The following is a 24,633-nucleotide window of genomic DNA, read 5'->3' as shown; positions in this document are numbered from 1 at the left end:
ACAGTACCCTGATTTTCTCTATAAAATTTAATTCTTGAGAGTATTGAGATCATTGTACATTGTAGGTACTGACAATTACCGACCGTAGTACAAAAGCCTTCAAAATTTTGAATTCAGAACGTGCTATGATCGGAAGTAAATAAAGAAAGCTGAAACGGGGAAACAGTTCGCACAGTTTAACGGAACAGTCATTACTGTATGGAAAAACTTTTAGAAAAAACACAGAGTCAATGTCTATTAGGAAATTTAACAGCCCTTGAGCCCGTCGTATATTTGGTCAACAACTATTTAAACTATTCCGATTACAAAAAAAGTAAAGACACAAGCTATTTTTGAAAGGTATCAGAGGATATTCAAAAAAATTGACGTTATAATTCGAAAGATTTATTTAGCAGTAAAATACATTTTTAAGCAACGCATCCTCAGGAGTTCCTCTGGAGTTCCTGGTGCGGATTCTATCATAACCTACAGTCTTTCTGTTGTTTATACTAATTATGTTGATTTGTATAATAAAGGATAAGATCCGGACTACGTGACTTTAATAGTAGATTACGTAGGCACAATTTTTAATGCCTCCCCATGGAAAAAGTCCTCATAAAATTCATAAAAATATGGACAAATGTAGACCAAATACTCGTTGCGAGCTATGAGAATTTAGTCTGCATTTATTAACGTTTTAATGAAGTTTATGAGATTTTTTTCATAGGGTGATGACCTTTAAAAAAATCTATAAAAATCCTAAAAATATACCAAAGTACGATTCAAAAATCTAAAAAGAAGTTAGTTTTAATGATTTCATAGTTAAAACTAATATTAAATCTTACAAAGCTTAGACTTTTAAGTAGAACACAATCACGATATTGTAGAAACTGGGTCGTAATTTGTAATAATAGGACTCGGCGCCTAAACTGCGTGAGCAAGTTTATTATGTTCAACATAAGTTAAGATCCTAATGAAAGTAAGTCATAAAAATAAATTATAATATAATTTGTTTACAAGTTAAAATACTACGTAGGTACTAACCTGAAATAAAGCTAATAAGTTAGATAACTACATTCAATATTTTAACCGTCTTGATAAAACATAAATAAAACATAAAAATAATTAGCAGCTAATAAAAATACATGATATAATGACCGTTCAAGGTTTTCATTATCATTGTTTTTTTATACAAATATAAGTAGGTCGACAAACAAGCGTACAGCTCACCTGATGATACCATCAGGTGAGCTGTCTACAACACCAGAAGCATCGGATGCACGTTGCCGGCCCTATCCCCAATTCCTTCCAAGAGCTCTAGTCACCTTACTAACCAAAAGAACTCCATTCTGCTTGAAAGCTGTATTATTTAGCTGTGATCTTTTGTAAAAGATCGAGGTTCCCATTCGGGCTGCTCCAGATTTTGAGCAGGAAATGCCTCTGTACCCTACTTCAGTCAAAAACCTTTTCTACTATTTCATTCTTTAGTAAGTGATTCTGGCATCGATTTTTTCGTACAGAAACATTAGAACCAAAAATATTCGTCACTTCTAGGTCTAATTTCGTATCAGTTAAACTGTGTTAGCTCAACTTAATAGGAAGATATTTAAAAGGTAATTTAAAGCGCTAAAAATAAATTAGTACAATTTGTTACTCATTATTTTTAAACGGTTTTATTTAGCTCACCCCGTTTGTTTTATTTTTTATTTATTATTTATTCTTGGGTCAAATTTAGTAATTCAAATTTCACCCTCTTCCTGTCAACCGATTAATCTGAAATTTTGTATACACTTTGGATTTTGGTGACAATACAATTTTATGTTTATTCATTATCATTATAAATTCAAGATGGCCGCCGCTACAAAATGGCGGATAATTTATGTTTTATTAATCCCATCAATATGGGTATCAAATGAAAGGGCTCAACAAGCAGAATACAATATACTATAAAAAATTGAAATCCAAGATGGCGGCCGCTACAAAATGGCGGATAACGTAGGTTTTATCAATCCCATCAATATGGGTATCAAATGAAAGTGCTCAACCAGTATAATCAATGTACTATATAAAATTAAAATCCAAGATGGCGGCCTCTACAAAATGGCGGATAACTTAGGTTTTATCAATCCCATCAACATGGGTATCAAATGAAAGGTCTCAACAAGTAGAATACAATTTACTATGCAAAATTGAAATCTAAGCTGGCCGCCGCTACCAAATGTCTGATAACAATTTTTTATCAATCCCACCAATATGGGTATCAAATAAAAGGGCTTGACAAGAAGAATACAGTGCACTATACAACCTCAATATTTAAGATTGGCCTTGCAATAATGAAGCACTAAATGAATTAAACAGAATGCGAAATAAAAACTAAAAACTAGAAAATAAAAATAGGTAAAAAAACTTTTTAAGTTAAACGGTTTTATGTTAAACATACATTGCAATGTTTAAGATAAATGTACTAAAAACCAAAAAATAATAAAATAGATACAGTCGTGGGAATTATAAACATATGCATAGACTAGACTAAAATAAAACCGTGGGGCACGTCAATTGTCTACAAATTATCGACTTAATGTGCGATAGAAGAATCGTTTAATTCGTCGTTAAAATAGGCAGTTGGCCCGCAGACGGTGAGGAAATTACTTACTATTTTCTTGCTCATGGAAATTCCAATAGTTAAGTTATACACTCCATGTAAATAAAAGAGATGTTTCAACTAGTTTATCGTTGGACATTCACACTGCTGGCTGGCGAGGAATCGTTTCACTGCTCGTAGTTTGTCTTTAATCGACAAAACATATGATAAAAGTACTACTCGCTCACCACTATGAAACCCTAAAACTCGCTTATAATCGAGCTTGCTAGCTTGTTTCCACATTCTAGCCCTACTTATCACAAGTTTTTTTACCTATTTTTTATTATCTATAGATTTCGTAAAAGAAGAAATAAAAAAAACTGAGTTTAAATTATTTATTACCAAATCAAGTAAAATAGAAAGACTGCTATTGTCATGTTGTCACATCTCTTCACATTAAAAGAAAAATATTAAATGACATTACTAAGGAAATCCCCCAAAACATATTTTCTTTATATTATCCTTCGTATAAGTTGAATAACATCTTATCTATATTGCCGACTACAATGTGAATCATATACTTGAAGAGTACGAGGTCCCAAACTTAATTTACAAAGCCGTGTTACCTACAACTGGTTTATTTTAAACATCCAGTACCCATCCATTATGAATTTATATTCTTTGAAACGTTTCTGCATTCGTTGATGGGCCATCTCAGAATTTATCGTGCTAAGTTAACATTCATTAATATATTTCATCATTCGTTGGGCCATCTCAGAAATCATCGTGCCATGTTAACAATCATTGATATATTTCAGTATTTTTTGGGTAAATTTGTTGGGAAATCTCAGTGTCTGTTGAGCAATCACAGCGTTCATTGGGTGATCTCAGCGTCTGTTGGGCAATCACAGCGTTCGCTGTGCGATCTCAGCGTTTGTCGAGTCGTCACAGCATTCTTTGGGCCATCTCAGCATTCGCTGAGTCATCTCAGCTTTCGTTGGCCCATCTCAGTATTAATTGGGCGATCTCAGCTTTCATTGGGCCATCTCAGCGTTCATTAGGCGATCTCAGCGTTCCTTGGTCCATTTCAGCGTTCGTTGGGCCATTACAGCGTTTGTTGGACCATTTTAGCGTTCGTTGAGCCATCACAGCGTTTGTTGGCCAATCTCAGCTTTCGTCTAGCCATCGCAGCGTTCGCTGGACCTTCTCAGCATTCATATGACCATCTCAGCATTTATTAAGTCTTAAAATTGACAACAAGTTTTTTGTAAAGTAAACAAATTAGGTAATATTTAAAGAGTAGTATATGATACAAAATTATAAGGTGAAGTATTACACGTACCTACCGTAATTTAGCATACAGGCAAAGAAGAAGCATAATATTATTATATACTTAATTGCACTAAAAATAATGTACAGAAAAGTTACACATAAAAATGATGGCAAAGGTGGGTAATATTTGATTATACAAACTTCCTCTTTGCCTGGCTCTTTCCCATTTCATTTGGGGTCGGCCCTCCGCATCATGTGCCTCAGTCTAGGTCTTGGGCCGTCTCTTTGTTGACTTAGGTTTCTTTGAAGTTTTTATTTATTACAGATATCCATGTGATTCACGGTCTTCCTCATCCTCGGGGCTTAGTTTCGATATTTAGCACTTTTCTGGTCGGATGGTCGCCTCATAACGTGTCCTTTATGGGCTGCCGATGTATGTACATGATATATTTGAAAATAACGAATCACAGGATTATATGAGGGTAGTAGAATGGAAAACATTTTTTAATTTTAATTTTCTGTCTGTACGTGTTCTGGCATCACGCAAAAATGATTACGCAAAAATGATTGCACGAAAATGAATGCAGTTTTGGTTTTAAGGGGTCTAATTTAAAACCTAGCGTAGGTTTCATCTTAATACACGCGTCTAGGCACGGAGTTGTTATTCTATAAATAATTCAAATATTTAAATAATTGGAAATCGGAACGAAGACGTTTTGTATACAAACACGTACAGCGAGTAAAACCAAATTAATGTTACGTTTTAAGAGAGATACGTAAACTTCTGCATAAGAGTTCTATATAAGGAAACACGGGCTAGTTAATTGTTTTTTTCTCCTATTCTTGATACTTATGTCTTGTGATTAAATTACAAAAATAATAATTTTAATCGTTCGTTTAAGGATGTTACTATCAATATTTTTTACACACACCATGCAAACCGTGTGCAGTTTGATCCAAATTGAAAGATAGGCTATATTTTATTTCGATATAAATAATTATAATATCCAAAAAAAAAAAAACAGAAGATGGAACGAAGTTCGCCAGGGCAGCTATTAGAGACAAACTTCTTAGCATTCCATGGACTCACCGTGAGGGTGCCGGGTCCATCGTGTGACAGAAGGAGAAACTTAGAGCAGTTCCCAGGACTTGCGACCTATATTTTTTATAAAATTATCTTTTGTACATATAATTTTATACTGTTTTGAGTATAACTCAGAAACTGAAAGCTATTTTTGAAATTAATACGTTTTTCTTTTTTAATTTCTGTGTTTTACGTTAGGTAGATTACCCGATTTTAATTATGTGTTTTTTACTACTTTTTATTCATTCATATTTCAAAAACTTTTTATGGTTTTGTTTTTAACGTATAACGCATTATCTTTACTAAATATCACTCACCCACTTAATTCACTTCAGCCTAATGTATTCCACTGTTGGACAAGTTCTGTTCTGTGGTGAAAATTTAGGGTTGTTTGTATTTTTCAACGCCATATCATAATAAAATAAAAAATAAATCTAAAAATTAGGGGTGGACTACCCTTAACATTTAGGGAGATGAAAAATAGATGTTGGCCCATTCTTAAACTTACCCGATATGCACACAAAATTTCATAAAAATCGTCCCAGCCGTTTGGGAAGAGTATTGTAATTAACATTGTGACACGAGAATTTTATATATAAGATTTTATATTTTATATGAAAATGTATTTATAAATATTATTTGAGTATATATTTGTGCATTATATACATCATACATGTAGGTATGTATATATTTATGTGTATGATTTTATGTCTAAATATGTATGTTCACCTTCATTCCGTCTAATTCTTTGTCACGTCCTCTTCTTGCTCGAGGTTATCTGGAAGAGATCGCTCTTTTAGCGATAAGACCGCCTTTCGTACATGTTGCCGTTTTCCTTTTCGATGTAAAAATTTCCTCTCTTAGTGTACAATAAAGTATATTTGCATTTGTATTTGTATTGAAAACTGGTCCCATTGTAATTCAAATTTGGCGAATTCAGTTCACCACTGTTCAGATACACGTTTGTGATAAAGGTGTATGTATGGTAAAATCCGCAGTACATCTATTTATTTTTTAAAGTTTATTTTCATGTCGAAATGTCAATTCCGAATAATTTCTGTTTGCATTTTATAATTTGTGATAAAACGGTAACAGCACTGGTTTGTGACTGTTACGCTGGCGGTTGCGGGCTCGATCCCCGCACATGACAAACATTTGTATTGGCTATACAGATGATTGCTGTGGTCTGGGTGTTTGTGCAGTCCCTGTGGGTCTCCCCACCGTGTCTAGTAGAGCACGTTAAGCCGTCGGTCCCGGTTGTTATCATGTACACCTGATAGCGATCGTTACTCATAATAGGGAATATATCCGCCAACCCGCATGGAGCAGCGTGGTGGATTAAGCTCTGCTCCTTCTCCTACATGGGGAAAGAGGTATATGCCTAGCAGTGGGATATTACAGGCTGAAGCGTATAAGTCAATATAAGTAAGCGTGTATATATAATTTCCAAAGTAATAATAGTAAATAAATCAATCTTGTTTTACCTAAATATATAAAAAATATTAATGTACGAAAATAGTTATTCTCTTCTCAGTAACAAAAAAAATCTTATGATAATGCTTACTAATATTTACATCGTCTGGCCATAAATTCTTTTACAGTTTATTAAAAATATACAAAATATTACATTTGAATTTAGAATCTGTCATATTTAAACGACTGTTCATTCTGTTTTCTTATTTTCGCGCCAAAACATTTTTGTAACATGTAAAATATTTTGTGCTATTAAAATGGCGTTGGGTGATAAAGATAACCGAATCGCTGTGATTGCATTATACAAAGTAGGTACGGAGACAAATACAATTTTTGAAACTCTCTATACGCTTGGTATTAGTCAAATGTTTGTGTACCACGACACGGGCTATTGATAGGTACATTGAAACCCTCTTTTTGTAAGATCTAGCCGTCCACGTAGTGTTCGTACGAAAAAAGCGATCAAAGCAGTACGGGAAATAATTCTTACTTAGGACTTGCAGTCTATAAGAGACGCACAGGTAAACTCTGAACTGATAACTGATAAAAAAGAGGCTACGCAAAGGTCACAGAAATATTTTTTCACGGATGAGAAAATCTTTACGATTGAGCAATATTTTAACAAACAAAATTACCAATTAGTCAACAGAGTACAACATGGGTATTATCCGATTTCAGTGATGGTTTGGCGGAATGTTAGCTATGAAGGAGTGACTGAGCCATATTTTGACAAATAGGTATCAAAACGTGCTCAAAAGTGTATCAAGACCACTCTTGAGAAGGTGGTTAAGCCCCATAACAAAAGCATGTTCAATTACCAAAAATGGTCCTTTCAGCAATGCTCGATCCACAAAATCTTGTTTAGAAGAGAACGTTCCGGACTTTATCAGAGCTGAAGACTGACCGTCATCTAGTCCCGATCTTAATCTGCTGCATTATGAATTATGGTCAGTTTTAGACAGTATGCCTAGCTAAATGCCATGATAATTTGGAGTCCTTAAAGCAATCCATACGATTGAGAGTGAAGAATTTTCAAATGGAAATAGTGCGTGCTTCTATTGATAATGGGTCTCAACGTTTATAGGACTGTATTGCAGCCAAATGGAGACCGCTTTGAATAAGCTTTAAATATTTTTAATGGTTTTATATTAATGTATTAAACGCTTCTGGTGTTGCAGGCGTCTATAAGCTACGGTAATCGCTTACCATCAGGTGAGCCGTACGCTTGTTTGCCGACCTAGTGACATAAAAAAAATAACACATTGTAATAGTAATAAATTTTACGTGCAATAGAAAATAATGTTTTTTTCTTTCTAACAATATTTAGGAAAAGACTGTATATATTAGGCAATTTTATGACATTTTGTTAGAAATATATCAAGTTCAAGTTAGTTCAAGCTGTACCATAATAGTTCGCATAATTTTTATTTTTCTTCCCAATTTTCAAAATATCTTGATAATTGTAATTTAGAGGATTTGACTGAATCTGTAACACAAATTTTTTATGTCTATGCCGGTAAAAACCAATGTAATAATTATTGTGTTTACTAGCAAACGCAAAAAAAAACCGACTTCAATTACATTGATAAGTACAACGTAGGTAGACGAAAAAATAGTCAAGTAAATACGAATTATCAAAGATTACTCCAAAAATTGTAATCAGATCTCGATGAAATATGTCACTACATGATAAACATCGGCTTTCGATTAAATTAAAAATTATCAAAATCGGTACATCCAGTAAAAAGTTATGCGGATTTTCAAGGGTTTCCCTCGATTTCTCTGGGATCCCATCATCAGATCCTGGTTTCTTTATCATGGTATCACACTTAGGATATTTCTTTCCCAACAAAAAAGAATTATCAAAATCGGTTCATAAACGACGAAGTTATCCCCGAACATACATACATACATATATATATATATATATATATATATATATATATATTCCGCACATCCACATCCATTCACACATTCCACACATCGTAATCGATTACACGATAATGTCTAAACGAATCTGCGACATACAGACAACACTCCGCAATCAATTGAACACAAGAACACAAATGTATATTCAAAGTAAAACAGTTACTCATAAATATTGGAAGTAATGATAATATCGTGTAAAAATAATAATCGATTGCAAAATTGACTCCCACGGTACGTGAAAGTCGTATTATAAAAACCAGTCTTTAGAGGTGTTTGTATGAATTAAAACACGTTGTTTGAGTAATTGAGGTATTTTCAAAAGGAGGCGATTTACTGTTACGGATAGACTTATTTTAATAGTATTTATATTTTTACATGGAAATTTTCATCACATTAAACATTAATCCTAGGCCCTTTTTCAGTATTCATTTCAGAATCAACAATGAGTGAAATACATTCGAAAAAATACAACCATTCTGCATAATTCTATTAATTTTCACCAACGGGCCGACATTCGCGTCGGCAATTTAAAAAATTTCTTATAAATAATATACAAAATAATACAAACATTAGTTCGTTTTTCGATAAAAAAAATGAGATTTAACATTATCGTATATCGCGAACTCCGTCGGGGACAAACTTGTCACAACAACATTTACGGCACAAGTCCGATCCGATCCACTCGGTAAATAAATACACAAATGTGACTACACAACCGGTGATTGCTTATAGTTCAGCATTTTTCGTCCGCGAGCAACGGGTCCAGCGCGAAACCGAGATCAAGGGCCGCGCCGGCCGCGCGTTTTGAGCCTTTCAGTTTCGTCTTGCGTTCCGCTAACCCCGGGTGCCCCGTTAGCCCCGCGTGTCCAGAAAGCCCCACGTGCCCATTAAGCGCGTGCCGCACTTCGCCACCGAATAGTTCACTCAGAGTCTGGTGCTCCTTTCCCGCCCCGGGCGCACTACACGTCACTATTAGTTTTCGCACTCCCGGCTTGTTGGACTTACAGCCCACGTGCAGCGTCTTGGACAGCGACAGGCTCTGGTTGTAGTAGTTACCGGCGCCGGACTTGTTCGAACGCGAGAGCGAGGATTTGATGTTACTGCGTACGGTGGCAAACTTCTTTCCTAGTGTGACTGCGCCGCCCGCCTGCGACGCGTTGAAGGTACAGAGGGCGAGTGGTCGCGGCGGGGCGGTGTACCAGCACACGTCAGCCGGCAGCAGGGGTGGTGGGCCTTCGGGGGCGGCGGGGGCGGCGGGGGCGGTGGGCGCGGCGAGTGCGGAGGGCGCAGCGAGTGCGGAGGGCGCGGCAAGTGCGGAGGGCTCGGCTGTCTGGCTTGCGGGGTCCGGCAGCGCGGGCTCCTCTACGCTCAGCAAACTCGCGTAGATATCATCGACCTGCTGCTCCGCTGTTAGCCCGTTGAAGGCACCGAGGTCGAGCGTGTTGACTAGCAGGGGTGGGAGGGGTGGCAGGGGCGCAGGGGGTGCGGGAGGCGCGGAGGCGAGGTCCTTCGAGGCGCGGTGCTCCGCCAGCAGGGTGTCGAAGGGCTTGGCGCGGCCCTCCACCGTCCTCCGCAACGACAGGGCGTGCGCCTTGCATGTCAGCGACCTAGTACAGGGCTTCGGGTTCTCTGCGGTGACGACGCCGCAGTGCTTGTTCGGGTCGTATTCCCGGTTGGATTTCGTTTTACTCGACTTCCGCGACGCCTTCGTTGAGGGCGTGCTCGACGCCGGTTTTAAAGCTTGAGTGTTGAGTACACTATTATCTATCACAGATGACAGCATAGGGGATGTGCTGGGCGCGAATTGTAAGTTCGATAGGTCCGTATCGGTTATTGAGTAGCTCGCTAGTGATGCATCTACCGTACTATACAAGTCTTGTGATTGTACGGTATCAGTGGTTGATGGGAAGTTTATTTCCTGCATATTGCCTATATCTCTAATTATATTCTTCCAATCAGCGGTATTTGTGATGTCGTCGGCGCTTTGAATACCTTCAGAATTCATAATTGCAAAAATATCATCTGTTATGTTTTCACCGAGGGGCAAATCCTCTGTGTCCTGTATACTGACGACAGGTAACTCTCCACTCTCCACGCTGACTTGAACTTCCCCCGAGATGGCAGAGGATGTACTAGCTTCCTCCAGGTACTGTAGGTCAGGTTGGGGCAATACTATTCTAGAGATAGGGGCTGCTGCAGTGTGAACAGGAGATGTCTCTATCTTAACGGGCAGAATGTCTATAGGGACGGGGGGTGGTGGTTCCTTTTTGTGTCTACTCCTACCAGGAACAGATTTAAGTTTTACCGTAGGGGGAGGCGGCGGTAGTATTGGTTCTGCACCAGTATGAGACTCGAGTAAATGTCTGTACGCTGCACTACACTTCACTATAACTCCACACATATGACACACTGCGGCATTTAAATTGTCCATTTGTGGGAAGAGACCATGTAGGCTCATGCTTTCGCTGCGGAGGCGGTTGACACCGGCGCGGCGGTAACGGGCTTGAGTCTTGTCCGCGGTCTTGTACGGGTGAGGGTCGTGCAGGCGTCGGGTGGGCGCGCCCTTGCCATCCACCGCCGTCGGCGACGTGAACCCCGCGCTGTCTTCATCCCGCCGCGGCGACTGGTGACCGATCTCGCTAACCCATAGATCCCAAGGCTTCTCATTGCACTTTATGGGGCTCACTATCTTCGCCGCGAACGGGAAATCGCCGGACATATTTAGGCATTTACTGACCTTCTAAAAGAGAAACCTCCTCGCGACCTCACGGGGCTCCAGCCATAGCGATCGACTCGCTTACTGATAGGTTATTATCCCATATCTGTTTCTACGTCGGGTCGCACCGAGCACAGTGGCGGAATCACATCTTAGAACGGTCGGTCAATTCATTATTTACACACGCACAACTATATCGTGTTATGATTGTTTTAGCTTTTATATTTACAGGGACAGATGATCTATCTCACTGACAGCTGATTATGCAGGTTGTAAGTTTTTCTTGACCACGGAACACATCCATCTGTAGACAGTCCTTTCTAAATGATTTTTGGATCCCAATTTATAGAAACGTTCGTTTTTTAACTTAATTTTAATTGATACTAAACTTGATACACACAAATAACATGTCTAAAATTTCTGTTTGGTTGGTGGTGGTTGTGATTTACTACAGAAAGCATCAACACTTTTTTGAGTATTTGTAATAAAGACCGAATAGAACTTCTATAATCTATGGTCATTCATTCGTAAAAGTTGAGTGGTGTGACAGCATAAATAAAACACATTAATGATTAAACTAATAATCTATAGGTATTTTAATTTATAATTTTATTATTAAATTAAAAAAAAGCTGTAGATACAATGAAATATTGCATAATAAAATATATTTTTATATTTTGTTTTTATGATTTATAATGTTAATTTTTCATTAATATCTAAATATGTAGTATATAAAATTGATAATTAAAAATTTGTACAAAGTAATGTGAAATATTCGATTAATATATACTTTTAATCGTTTAAGTATTATTTATTATCTTACAATTGGTTTTTTTTACAGGATAATATTTTCGTTGTTTCAAAACGTCACGCAAATTTAAGAATACAATTTACAAATTGTCAACTGTCATCGAAAAAAATGACGTTTCTATAATTTTGCGAATAAAAAAAAATAGCCTAAAAACTGCACACAAATGTATCAAACGTAATTTTTTATACTAAATACATAAACAAAAAATGTGGGTAATGTTTTACTACCTCAAAAATAAACCGGCTTATTGATGTCTTTTCGAAGTTTCCTTAAGTCGCTCCTTTTTGGTGTACCAATCGGTGTAACGTTTTTGGACTCGGTGGGATATGTAGCGAGGGTCGAAGGCATTTCCATGCAGCCCGTGCTGAATCCGGAGTCAAAAAACACAGACTATGTCTTTTTATCACGATGGTCCGTCAGTGATTACCAAATAAAAAGAGGTGATATAATATCTTTAGTTTCACCTAAGGATCCTAATCAGAAGATTATAAAGCGCGTAGTAGCTTTGGAAGGTGATGTTGTGAGCACACTTGGATATAAGACCAAGTATGTGAGGGTCCCTGAAGGTCATTGCTGGGTGGAGGGTGATCACACTGGCCATACTCTCGACAGCAATACCTTTGGTCCGGTCTCGCTAGGCTTAGTTAGTGCTAAAGCTGTGTGTATAGTGTGGCCGCCAGAGAGATGGCAGAACTTAGAAACTAAATTGCCGGAGAATAGAAAGCCCATTAGTATAGCTATATGATCCTAGCAACCAAATAGATTTTACAATGATCAAAGTACTAACTTTAGCTTTTTAAAGAATTGTATAGATCTGTGAATTGTACAATTTAATTTAACTTCATTGTGTTGCTTATAACTAATTATTTATTGAATTTCTGTGCTTAATTGTTGAAAGAAATAAATTAAAAAGCTTAAGATACATAACATCTCATGAATTTATATTTAGGAATAAAGTTTTTTTAAATCAAGTGTATTTTTCTTTAAATACTACAAATATGAGATTTACCACAGTTCTACAGGAAGAATTTAAAATGATTTTTCTAAGGCTGTACAGCTTAAGGTTATTTAAAAATATATTGTCACTCTTTTAAGAATTACTGTGTACTAAGTATTATTATTAAGGGTGTAAAAATGAAACACTACACTTTCAAAAATTTATCACATCAACAATTATTTACTAAGATTATTCAATCCATGATTTTGCAAGATATTTTTAACTTGTTTGTAGGAAATACCCTTCCTTATAACATTAAAATACCCATTTTCTGATAAATCAATAACAGTAGAACCAGTCCTATTTTCTTCCAAGCCCTGACTGAGGACCCCACCGTCAAATACAGCTCCTAAATGTGTGTAAAGATGTTCAAACTCCTTAACAGATAAAGTTGAAGGTTCGTTACTAAAATTTGCACTTGTTAGAGCCACTGGCATATCAAATACTTTGGTCATACTGTTAATAAACTCACATTTAGGAATACGAATACCGATTTTTGTTGTTTGGGGATTTAGGAATGGGTTATCTAAACTTTTAGTTTTTTCTAAGACCACTGTAACAGGGCCTGGCAGTAAGCTATGCAATAAATCGTCACTTAAGTGTGAAGCTTCACCCCATTTTCTTACATCGGCTATATTTGTTACACATATAGCAACTGGTTTGGCTGCATCCCTGCCTTTAATGCTGTACAACTTTTTGATGGCATCAGGACAATTTGCACTGCAAGCCAGGCCGTATATTGTATCAGTTGGGACAGCTATAACATATCCGTTTACTAAAAAGTCCGCAGCCTTTATGTACGACTTTTTGTCTGTGCAACTGATTACAGAAGCCATTTTGTTAAATTTCATTTTCATAAAAATGTTTTTCTTCTGCACTTTATAACTACTAAAATATATATTTTTTAATACGTTCATAATGAAAGTCTTTAACACTGAATCCACAGATTAATCACGCCAATTGTGAGCACATTTATGATTACAGCATCTGTAGAATGTAGTCATGGGCTCATCTGCAGAGCGGGTCTGCAGTTGCATAAAGAAGGCTTTACCGTGACCACATTTAGGGCAGACTGCATCAGTTGAGTCTACATTATCCCAAGCGGCAGCACCACCAATAATGTAGTCGAGTTCCTGAAAAGATCATTTCAATTAGTTAATAAATCTGTTTTAATCAAAAACACTATTGATATACTGATCATAAATAATAGCTGTCATATAGAAGGCTGACTGTCTGATTGCCTCGTCTGATTTTGAAAGATTACAAATAAAGGTTAGTTACAGCTCTATATAATACTGGTATAAAAAATCAAAAAATAAGTTACAATTATGATTAAAACAGCATAATAATATTAAAAATGGTGAGTGCAAAATTGTCACGATGCAATGAGTCGTAATATTTACCTTGAGCTTTGGAAACGTGCGGGACGTCACTTTCTTGGTAATATTATAAATCGAAGGACAAGTATTACAGCTGTAACGAAGTTTAGCTTCTGGACCTTCCTCGATCATCATAAGATTACCACACTTCGAACAGAATAACATAATTCTCTGACGAAATTAATTACACTCTTAACAAAAGAAGTACTAAATACCTAATTCTCTCTAGTTTTGAGTATTCTTTTGAATTTCGTAGACTACCTTTTTAGACATTTTTTATTTAAATGAAATTTCGCAAAATTCTTCTTCTTCTTCTTCTTCTTGTATAATGGCTTCCGTGAAGATTTGCCAATGTCAGAGTGAGTCTATGATTTTATGTTTAGGGTAAATGCTCTGCTAAGAATATTGGTGTCATGACAGTACAAGTGTTAAATATTTATACGGTATTAAAGTGGCAGACTTTCACTGTTGAATTACCTAGAACAAACACAAACACATATTGTTAATTTATTAGATAGACATCACATTACAATTTAATGTTGTTAGTTGATATATACGAACATAAAATATCAATAAAAGAGGTATGTACATACGATAAAATAGATTTGAAATTACAAGGACGGGGAATAGATGGAGGAAGTAAGTCATAGAGAGAAGAATAATTCTTTGGGCAACAGAAAAAGATATGCTCTGGGGTACCTTCGTCGATCCCACATTCACAAAGAGAGTTGTCCCTGATCCTGATCTTTGCAAGAAATACGGGAGTACATGAGTGTCCAAGTCTAAGGCGACATATTGTTGAACAGACAAATTTGCAAGCTTGACGGTATTGGAAAAACCAAGGTCTTGGAGGGATGGAGTCTTGAATTTCAGCATAATATCTGCCACAGGATCTGCTTGACTGAGACCAAAGGTTATTCCATTTAGTCATCATGTGAGACTTTGCAAATGGGATGAGATCCTGGCAATGTACTCTAAATTGACTAAGGATACCAGATATTGTGGCTTCTTTAGCAAAAGCATCTGCACTTTCATTACCTAAAATCCCACTATGTCCAGGAATCCATGCAAGCACAACCCGAATGTTCTGTGAGTGGCATTTAAAAAGTAACTGTCTTATTTTCAGGATGTAAGAAAATTTGTTCTTTGACCGAAATGGGTTTGACACAATAGCTTGAAGAACACTTCTGGAGTCTGACAGTATAATAGACTTATCTAAATGATGTGATTCTATAAAAGAAAGTGCTTCTAAAATAGCTATTGATTCCCCTGTAAAAACTGAAGACATGGCGGGTAATTTGAAGTTTAAAATCACATTTACTTTAGGGATCCAGACGGACACACCAACACAGCTATGAACAGAAAATTTTGATGCATCCGTAAAAATAAGTATCCAGTCCTTAAACTGTTCGTTTATTATTTGGTTAAATTGAATGTTAGCAATAGGTGAGCCTTTTTCAATAGAAAAGTTAAGGATAATGTGAGGTGGGAATATAAGAGATTCAAAAGGAGTATCAAAAAGGGGATTAAGTCGGCATTGATAGATAGGGCAAGGGAGACTAGTCAGTTTTTGGTAACTAATTAAGAGGCATGGGGGATCTTTGTGCAACCAATAATTAGAGGAAGAGAAGAGTTGGGAAAGAGTATGGAGTTTACTAATAAGTGGGTGATAGTGGAATTGAAAGACTTTAAAAAGGAATCTATCAGATAGGTATTGTCTTCGAAGATGAAGAGGAGGGTCAACACATTCGACTTGGAGAGCATTAACCGGGGAGGATCGCATGGCGCCTATAATGATTCTTAGTGATTTGGACTGGATCTTGTCTAATGACTTTAAAGATAATTTATTACAGGGTTCTAAGAGAAAAGATCCATAGTCTAAATGACTACGGACAAGGGAATTATAAAGTAACTTCTGGGAATAAGGATGGGAGCCCCACCATACTCCTGAGAGGGACCGTAACATATTAATGTTCTTTTCACATTTCTGGTTTATGTGATTAATGTGATGTATACCGGTCATCTTTGAGTCCAGATAAACACCCAAGAATCTTACACTATCTTTAACCGGGAAAACTTGTTGGTTACTAGTTATATTAATGTCAGGAACAAGTCTGGAACGAGAGAAAACCACTACAGTACTTTTGTCAATAGATATAGACAGCCCATGATTACCTAACCAATCATTCAAATAGGCAATGGCAGAGTTAAGTCGAGTAGTGCATTCATTTATGTCTTTGGAAGAAATATATAGTGATAGGTCATCTGCATATTGAAGGACATTGCAAAAACAATTAACTGAGAGGTCTAAGTCGTGAGTATATATACTATAAAGGAGAGGACTCAAAACAGAGCCTTGAGGGAGTCCTTTCCACACCATTCTTGGAGGGAAAGAAGAATGTCTTGTAGATATAATAATAGAGCGGGAAGAAAAATAGTTGTAGATAAAATTTGTCATCCTCACAGGGATACTCAGATTTAGCATTTTCTGCCTGAGCACCGGAAGAAGAACGTTATCATATGCAGATACCACATCAAGAAATACTCCCACAACTGTTTCTTTTTTAGAGAATGCAATGCGTAAGTCTGTCATGAAGATCCCAAGGCTGTCCATAGTACTAAAGCCTTTTCGAAAACCGAATTGAGTTTTGGAAAGGACTCCTCCACTTTCCATGATCCATTCCAATCGGTTTTTAATAAGGTGTTCAAGGATCTTAGCGATAGTGGACGATAATGCTATTGGTCTATAGCCATATGGGTCTGTACTAAGTTTTCCCGGTTTCAAGATAGGCAAAACTATTTGTCTTCGCCATTCATTTGGAGGAACTTCCGATTGATATATATAATTTAAGATATCTAGGCAAAGCTTCTGAGTAGCTGGACCACTCTTGACAATAAAAGAATAAGGAATACCATCCTCACCAGGAGAGGAGTCTGTTAAGGACTGCAAAACCAGTTGAAATTCCTCCATAGAATAGGGGGCATCGAATTGATTTGATGGGATATGATTTGAGGTTATGTATGTTGTACACTCTTCCAATGAAGGGACCGATAGAGGCGCCAACTTTTGCGAGAAGGCATTGATCCAAGTAGATGTGTCATTGGACTGATGGTTATCACTAGCAGAAAGTGTTCCTCTATATCTCCTAATGTTTTTCCAAACAATAGAAGGGTGAGAGGCAGGGGATAAAGTTTCGCAAAAGTGGTACCAGCCACTCTTTTTCTTTTCAGAGAGTAGTCTATTCACTTCAGCTGCCACTCTTTTATAATTTAAATAATTATCTAGACTCATGGAAAGAGAGTATTGTCGCTCTGCATCTTTGCGACGCTTACATGCATTTGAACAATCAGCATCCCACCAAGGAGGGGATGTCCTTTTAAAAGTGCCAGAGCCTTTTAAAGGAATTACCTTTTCAGCACTTTGCAAGAGTGCATTTTTAAAATAATTATATACTAGGTGGACGTTATTTGATTGGACAGGAGGGATATGACTGACTTCATTATCTGTAACTGCTGCAAACTGTGACCAATCTGCTTTGGCCATATTAAATTTCAATCTAGGGGGAATAGGGATAACAGTAGGTCTAGAAGAGAATGATAGTGATATAACAATTGGGAAATGATCGCTGCCAAAAGAATGAGGGAGAATGGTCCACGAGGATAGGGAAGAAAGGGATGCAGAGCAGAATGATAAATCTACAGCACTATTTGGGTTTTGTAGAGGGGAGACTCTGCGAGTAGGGGACCCGTCATTTAACATTACAAGGTTATAATCATCTAAGATATCTAAAAAATATGGGGACAAATAATCACAATAATGGGAACCCCAAGATGTGTGATGAATGTTAAAATCACCTAATACAACAGTAGGGGGAGAAATAGACGAGAGGACAGATGAGAATTCACACAGGACGTTAATATTGGGTTCAGGTATATACACAGAAAAGAAAGTAATGTTTAAAATGCGGACAGCCACAATATTGATTAAGTCACTGTGTGAGGGGATGGAAACGGAAGAATATATACAGTTCCTGGAGACCAGTATGGCTACTCCAGCTTTGCCATCAGTCCTGTCGTCCCGGAGGCATGTATAGCCTGGGACTCTAAAATGAGAACCAGGTCTTAGCCACGTCTCTTGAACGGCAAGAATTAATGGATTGTGCTTTTTAATTAAATATAATAATTCATGGATTTTGTTTTTAACGCTACGACAGTTCCACTGTAGGATGATGTGCTCCATTGTTGGGAATGAGGTTTGCAAGCTGAGTTAAGTTTTTGTGAATATTGTTCGGTAGCTCGGAATCACTGAACCGGGAAAGCAAGTTGATCAGGAGAGAAGTAAGAAGTTCAATAACGTTATCGTTAGGAGAGAGAGAATCATTTGGGACTGCACATCCATTTGGAGATTCAGAAACAGGTGTCTCTACAATCTCCCTATGAGCATGACTGTCATAGCCGGGTGTGATAGGGGGAGGAGGGTGTCGAGGAGTAAATACTGTTTTTTTATAGGAGATTGTCGTTGGAGGAGTATTTTTTCTATTTATAGAGGAAGCAGGAGAAGAGGAAGAGATTCTTGTAGAGTCAGCAAATGAACGTCTTACATGAGGGAATCTGGCAGAAGCTTCGAGGTAAGATATGCTTTCTTGAGACATGATCAATTTAATGGACTTCTGCCTAGAGTATTCTGGGCAAGAAGTATCATTTGCTGAGTGTGGACCAGAGCAGTAAAGACATGTAGGAGATGATACATTACATGTTTCCCCTTCATGCATCTGGGAGCATTTATAGCATCTGGGTTTGGACCTACATTGTGCTTTAATATGTCCAAATCTACAGCACTTGTTACATTGTATGGTTGGTAATAGATAAGTCTCAACTGGTAGAGAGGAGAAGAAACAATAAACACGAGGTGGGAGCTTTTGAGAATTAAAAGTAAGGACAACTGACTGGGTGGGGATCCAGGTAGGGGAACCATCATTAACAGCTTTCCGGCTCAATCTCCTAGCTTTCATAACCTTACCGTATCCAAGGGGAACCTCTAAATTAGCTACAAATTCCTCCATAGACCAATCTACTGGGACATCTCGAACAATTCCCATGCGAGATACACTATAAGATGGAATTATTGCGGTAAATCCAGCAGCTCCAAGGGCGGGATGGTCTAGGAATTGATTAGCATGTTCGGCTGATCTAAATTCAATAGAAATTCGGTTCCTACCGATTCTCTTGATACCATCCATTACAATGTTTTTGATGTTGTTTTTGAATAAGAAATGTCCAAATTGAATAGGGCGAAGAACCGTACCGCTATTGGATTCAGACTCAGGTTTGGTGACATGAACAACAAATGGAGCAGCGTCATCCGAAGAGTATAACCTCTTGTCGTTTTGAAATTCGGGGCTGGTGTATGTTAATTGAATTGAAGGAATCGACGAAGATGGGTTAACAACTAACCTTTTAGTCTGGTCAGAGTCAGAAGGATCGTTTAAAGGTCTTTTTCTGTTGGTTTTGTTACTCCCACCGGGGTCCGGCGGGTCGGTATCCATTTTTAAATACAAAAAACAAAAAGAAACTACTTACAACGTACACTTAACAGTAAACAACACAAACAAATATATAAATAATTCAATTCAAGTGGGAATTGCCAAAAAACAAAAAACAAAATCACTAAACACTCGAAAACGCTTGTAACTGACACTTACCAGCACAGAGCCTTCTTCGCAAAATTCAGACGGCCACATGCGCATAGTATCAAAGAGTAGTATTGTCAAACAACTGTCAAAAAGCTCATAAAAGTCATATACTTCAAAAAAGTCAAAACGATGTTGCTAGGTTATAATTTGCGTTCAATTATTATAGGCTTAGTATACATGATTAAACCTGGTGTGTTTGGCTACGTTTCGTTTAAGATCCGCAACGCCATCGAGCGACCACGACCACTGAAATTGCCGTTCCACTAGGGTAAAAACGCCGCGGGCGTTGCAGACGATTTTTAAAAGCATGATAAAAACATGCATCTGTGGGGGTTGTGAGTAAATATTTTGGATTAGAGTAAAACTTAATTCATCATGGATTCCCGAGAATTTATCGTTGCGTTTTTGACGAAATTGGTTTTTGGACAATTTGGTTACGTGATGAGAATTGAACTATGCGCTGTCTAGAAAAAATTGAAATAAAAAGGTAAACGTAATATAGCTTTTTTTAACGGGTGATGTTAGTGTCAGCGTAATTGGAACAGTTACATCGATAATAAATAGTAATCGATCCTTATAAAACAACAATCAGCTGTTACTTTGTAATTTTATAAATAAAAAATAGCGATAGAGAGGGCTAACGCCAACCATTGCGGTCGTTTAGTGAAACGCACCTTTAACTTTAAGGTTAACTGTTTAATATACTGTATGATGTTTAATTAAACTCACATAAAGTATTGCGTTGATATTATAAATACATATATTTCAATTCATAAGATGTTATGTATCTTTAGAATAAAGTTTTGAAATAGTTTGTTATAAATTATTCTAGAGACATTTAAATATATTTTTTAAAGGAATTAAATAAAATGTAAAAGGTAAATGCAAAAGATAAAAAAATAAAAACATAAACATGATATTCCAATTTATCTGAAACATCATTAAAGTAGGAGTTAAAAAAGGAATGTATTAATTCAATTAAAGCTGTTAAATATTATGTGTTCTTCGAACATTATTGTAAAATAGCACACATAATAAATAAACAAACGTTGATATAAACTAGCCCTAAAGATAACGCACATCGAGAGAAAATAAGAAACAAAATCTGTCAGAAACTCAGAACTCAGAGCCAGTCGTTGTATGGATGACGGTCGTTGTCGTTCAGTGACTAGTGTTTGACGTTCCATGTTAGACTTCGATCACGATTGGGTTTATTTATTGCGTGATTTTTTTATTTTGTTTATCAATATCTGACAGTGAGTTAATGACTTAAATATAGTGAAATATTATATTTAGTTTAGTGTTGAAAATGTTGCGTGCGTTGTTAAATAAATTTTGGGACGAGGATGTCTGGCTGCCGCCGAATACAACTTGGGAAGATATAACTCCAGGGCCAGACAAGGCAGTGGTATATACTGATTACAGGCATCTTCTATACCCGATACCCTTGGCTTTCGTGCTAATACTCCTGCGGCATATGTTAGAAAAGTAAGTAAATTGTAAAGCCATAGCTCTTAAGCATGTAGGTCGGTTATTTCACCTATATAGCTACGGTCTGTGACTCATTTTTTTATCAGTAAGATACGGTCTGTGACTCATTTTTTATCACTAAAAATAAGAACTGGCGAAAGGTAAGGCTTTAGATTAAGAACCGTCGAATTAGCTCAAATTTTGACCGTTTATCGACACAATTTGGTTACAAAAAAATAAATAAATACCCCTAACCTATCTGACTACTGAATTAGACTGTTTATCGACATAATTTTGTCACAAAAAAAATAATCTAACCTAACTTCAAAATGCGGTTCTTAATCTAAAGCCTAGCCCCTTCGAATTATCTAAGTTTAAAATTTGACCATTTATCAGCATAATTTAGTTACAAAAAAAAAATAGACTTAACCTATCTAATTTCCAAATTAGACCGTTTATTGACATAATTTTGTTCCAAAAAAAAAAAAATAACCCCAGCCTATCTAACTAAACTTTTAATTTACAACTAGGAAATATATATAGAATAACAGATAATTAACAAGTAGACTTGATTATATTAAAATTAAGAATATACTATTATATTATTAATATCATTCAAAATAATTTTGTATATAGCAAATGTATTAAAAGTTTAAGATATTTTTTTCTACTTTATTTTAATTGAATTTAATGATTGATACTTTAGAAGACAGTTTTTCATACTCTATTTAATTTAAAAAATTATATTTTAAGATAAATTTTATTTAAAAAGAAAATAGAAAACTCTATTAAGGTAAAAGAACCAATGCTCAAAATTGAACTAAAGGATGACATTTTCGAAAAAAAATCTTTTTTATCAAGAAAAATAATCATTTAATTAAAATAAATAAACGCTTCACACTCAACGGCCCCCAGTAAGTTTATTTCCTGGGTCTGGAAACACACACAACACACAAGCACAAACGCCCAGACCACGACAAACATCTGTATGGCCAATACAAATTTTGTTATGTGCAGGTATTGAACCCGCGACCGCTAGTGCAACAACCAGGGATGTGACTCTGCACCATTCCATCTATGACATGTACTCAAAAACTTGCATATACTTTCATAAACAAATTTAAAAATAGTGTTAATTATTATTGTTACTGTTAGTTTCAATGTTATAAATACATAGAAATTATTGATGTACAAAATCATTTCCTTGTTATTTAGAAATTAATTAAAACCTAAAAGATAATGTGTGACGTCTATTAGGGTTATATCAAATTGAATTTATTCGCTTATTTTAAAGCCATATTAAGATGATGTTTGAGTTTTGCTTGTTTTACATTAGCCTTACTAAAACAAGACAGTGTCAGCTATTAGGGTATTACTACATGTCAACTATTAGCTTTAGATTCATATATGAGATTTTTTTTAAATAATATACCGTTTTTTATTCTAAAGCTTGTAGAGGAATTATGTACCTATATTGTATGCCACTGAAATGTTCTTTTTTATATTTTAATACTATGGTTTAAAAAAAATGTTTATTGAAAAGGTTAATGGTATCAAAGCAATCCAAAACGCTATTTTTTCATTGCAAAAAGTTGACTTATATTATATGTTAATTAAATTTAAAATGAAATTAAAATGCCAGCTAAATATAAACATAGGAACTTAAAATTTATTTTAACTTAAGTTTTAAATTACCAATTATCTATGGATATTAATTTCATAAAATTAAAATGGTATTCTCAGATACACAAAAAGTTTTTTTTAAAAAAGCTTACACTAAAATAAATTAATTAGGATCAAAATTTAGTAATGTAGGTAAATATGCTACAGAGTATAACACAATTAAATACTGAGATGTGTATATATATATGATTGAAATATTTTCCTTGTTCCAGATATTGGTTTGCACCATTCGGAAAATCATTAGGTATTAAGAACACAAGACCAAAGAAAGCACCGAATAATCCAAAATTAGAAGCTGCTTATATTGAATGCCCGAAAATAAAACACAAACAAGTAAGTTAAATTTAATTTCCATATTAAAAAAAAAATAAATCATTTGAAGAAGCTAGAACAGGAATGTATATATTACTAATTGTTATTAATGTGTTATTCGAAATATAACTGAAAATGAGAACTATAATCAATAAGGTTTTATGCAAAAAAGAAAAAAGAAAAAATATCTTACATAAATGAATAATATATTATTCACTGCTTATGTTATCAAATGTGTGCTAGTGACAGTAGTGGGTGTTGTATGTGCATGTTTTGTTGTGTGTGTGACTTGAAGTATATAAGAGTCCACGAAAAATAGTTTTGTTATATGGTAGGTATAATGAATATATGTAAAGATTGTCACACTTCAAAATACTGGTTGTTTCTTGTCGTCTGTTAGTGTTAGTCTAAAAATATATGCTATGCTCTGTGATGTGTGGAAACCCTTCTGCTAGTTAACCATCTAACTGTGCTTCCTTTTTTTTCAGTTATTTTTGAGCAAGGATGAGGTAAATGTTGCACTGTTCTTAATGTAGTACCACAAATAGACAATTAGTGCAGATAGTTCTAGTGTTTGTTAAGCTCTAAACACCATGTTTACGTATAGACACTAGCTGGTATTCGTGACACTGTCTGCATTTCATTAGTAGTTATTCTCATCAAGAGTCTTTTCTCTATAATACTTACTCTATGTCCGTTTCCAACGTCTACTATATCTTTATACCAAATATCATCAAAATCCATTCAGTGATTATTTTCGCTTTTATATTATTGGTATGGATATCAACTATAAGGGGATAAGTCTCTGTTGAAGAATTACAGACCGATCTCACTTCTGAGCCACGTCTATAAGCTGTTTTCGAGGGTTGTTACGAATCGTCTCGCCAGAAGACTCGACGAATTCCAACCACCAGAGCAGGCTGGGTTTCGAAATGGCTACAGCACCGTGGACCACATCCATACTGTTCGGCAGATTATCCAAAAGATGGAAGAATATAATCAACCGCTGTGTATGGCATTTGTGGACTATGAGAAAGCCTTCGACTCTGTCGAGACCTGGGCTGTCCTGGACTCTCTGCAGAGATGTCATATCGACTGGCGATATATCGAGGTACTGAAATCTATGTACGACGCGGCGACGATGACGGTTCATGTCAATGACCAAAGAACAAGACCTATTTCCCTCTGGCGTGGGGTAAGACAGGGGGATGTAATATCACCGAAACTGTTTACCACTGCGCTAGAGGATGTTTT

At 36.1% G+C, this 24,633-nt stretch overlaps 5 protein-coding genes across 6 annotated transcripts; 2 read left to right on the top strand and 3 right to left on the bottom strand.

Annotated features, from left to right (window-relative positions):
* Positions 1–8,613: 8,613 nt before the first annotated feature.
* Positions 8,614–11,037, bottom strand: LOC123663331 (ataxin-7-like protein 1). Its single transcript, XM_045598019.1, has one exon. The coding sequence runs from the start codon at positions 11,035–11,037 to the stop codon at positions 9,052–9,054; it is 1,986 nt and encodes a 661-aa protein (XP_045453975.1). The 3' UTR covers positions 8,614–9,051.
* Positions 11,038–11,932: 895 nt separating this feature from the next.
* Positions 11,933–12,816, top strand: LOC123663214 (mitochondrial inner membrane protease subunit 2). Its single transcript, XM_045597909.1, has one exon. The coding sequence runs from the start codon at positions 12,096–12,098 to the stop codon at positions 12,588–12,590; it is 495 nt and encodes a 164-aa protein (XP_045453865.1). The 5' UTR covers positions 11,933–12,095; the 3' UTR covers positions 12,591–12,816.
* Positions 12,817–12,993: 177 nt separating this feature from the next.
* LOC123663213 (yrdC domain-containing protein, mitochondrial) lies at positions 12,994–13,792 on the bottom strand. The gene has a single exon (XM_045597908.1). It carries the CDS (start codon positions 13,757–13,759, stop codon positions 13,019–13,021), a length of 741 nt encoding a protein of 246 aa, XP_045453864.1. The 5' UTR covers positions 13,760–13,792; the 3' UTR covers positions 12,994–13,018.
* LOC123663215 (DNA-directed RNA polymerase III subunit RPC10) lies at positions 13,725–20,009 on the bottom strand. Of its 2 annotated transcripts, XM_045597912.1 has the most exons (4): positions 19,951–20,009; positions 14,483–14,524; positions 14,246–14,368; positions 13,725–13,975 (listed from the first exon to the last, which is right to left on the bottom strand). In XM_045597912.1, exons 2-4 carry the CDS (start codon positions 14,492–14,494, stop codon positions 13,790–13,792), a joined length of 321 nt encoding a protein of 106 aa, XP_045453868.1. In that variant the 5' UTR covers positions 14,495–14,524; positions 19,951–20,009; the 3' UTR covers positions 13,725–13,789. The 2 variants fall into 2 exon arrangements, with proteins under 2 accessions (XP_045453868.1, XP_045453867.1); XM_045597911.1 differs by lacking the exon at positions 19,951–20,009 and having other exon boundaries at positions 14,246–14,516.
* Positions 20,010–21,051: 1,042 nt separating this feature from the next.
* LOC123663514 (ceramide synthase 3-like) lies at positions 21,052–23,583 on the top strand. The gene is made up of 2 exons (XM_045598187.1): positions 21,052–21,402; positions 23,280–23,583. Exons 1-2 carry the CDS (start codon positions 21,224–21,226, stop codon positions 23,407–23,409), a joined length of 309 nt encoding a protein of 102 aa, XP_045454143.1. The 5' UTR covers positions 21,052–21,223; the 3' UTR covers positions 23,410–23,583.
* The last annotated feature ends 1,050 nt before the right edge of the window (positions 23,584–24,633 follow it).

This window comes from Melitaea cinxia, chromosome 20 (assembly GCF_905220565.1).
Source record: "Melitaea cinxia chromosome 20, ilMelCinx1.1, whole genome shotgun sequence".
Lineage (NCBI taxonomy): Eukaryota > Metazoa > Arthropoda > Insecta > Lepidoptera > Nymphalidae > Melitaea > Melitaea cinxia.
This window is presented reverse-complemented; position numbering and strand designations above follow the sequence as displayed.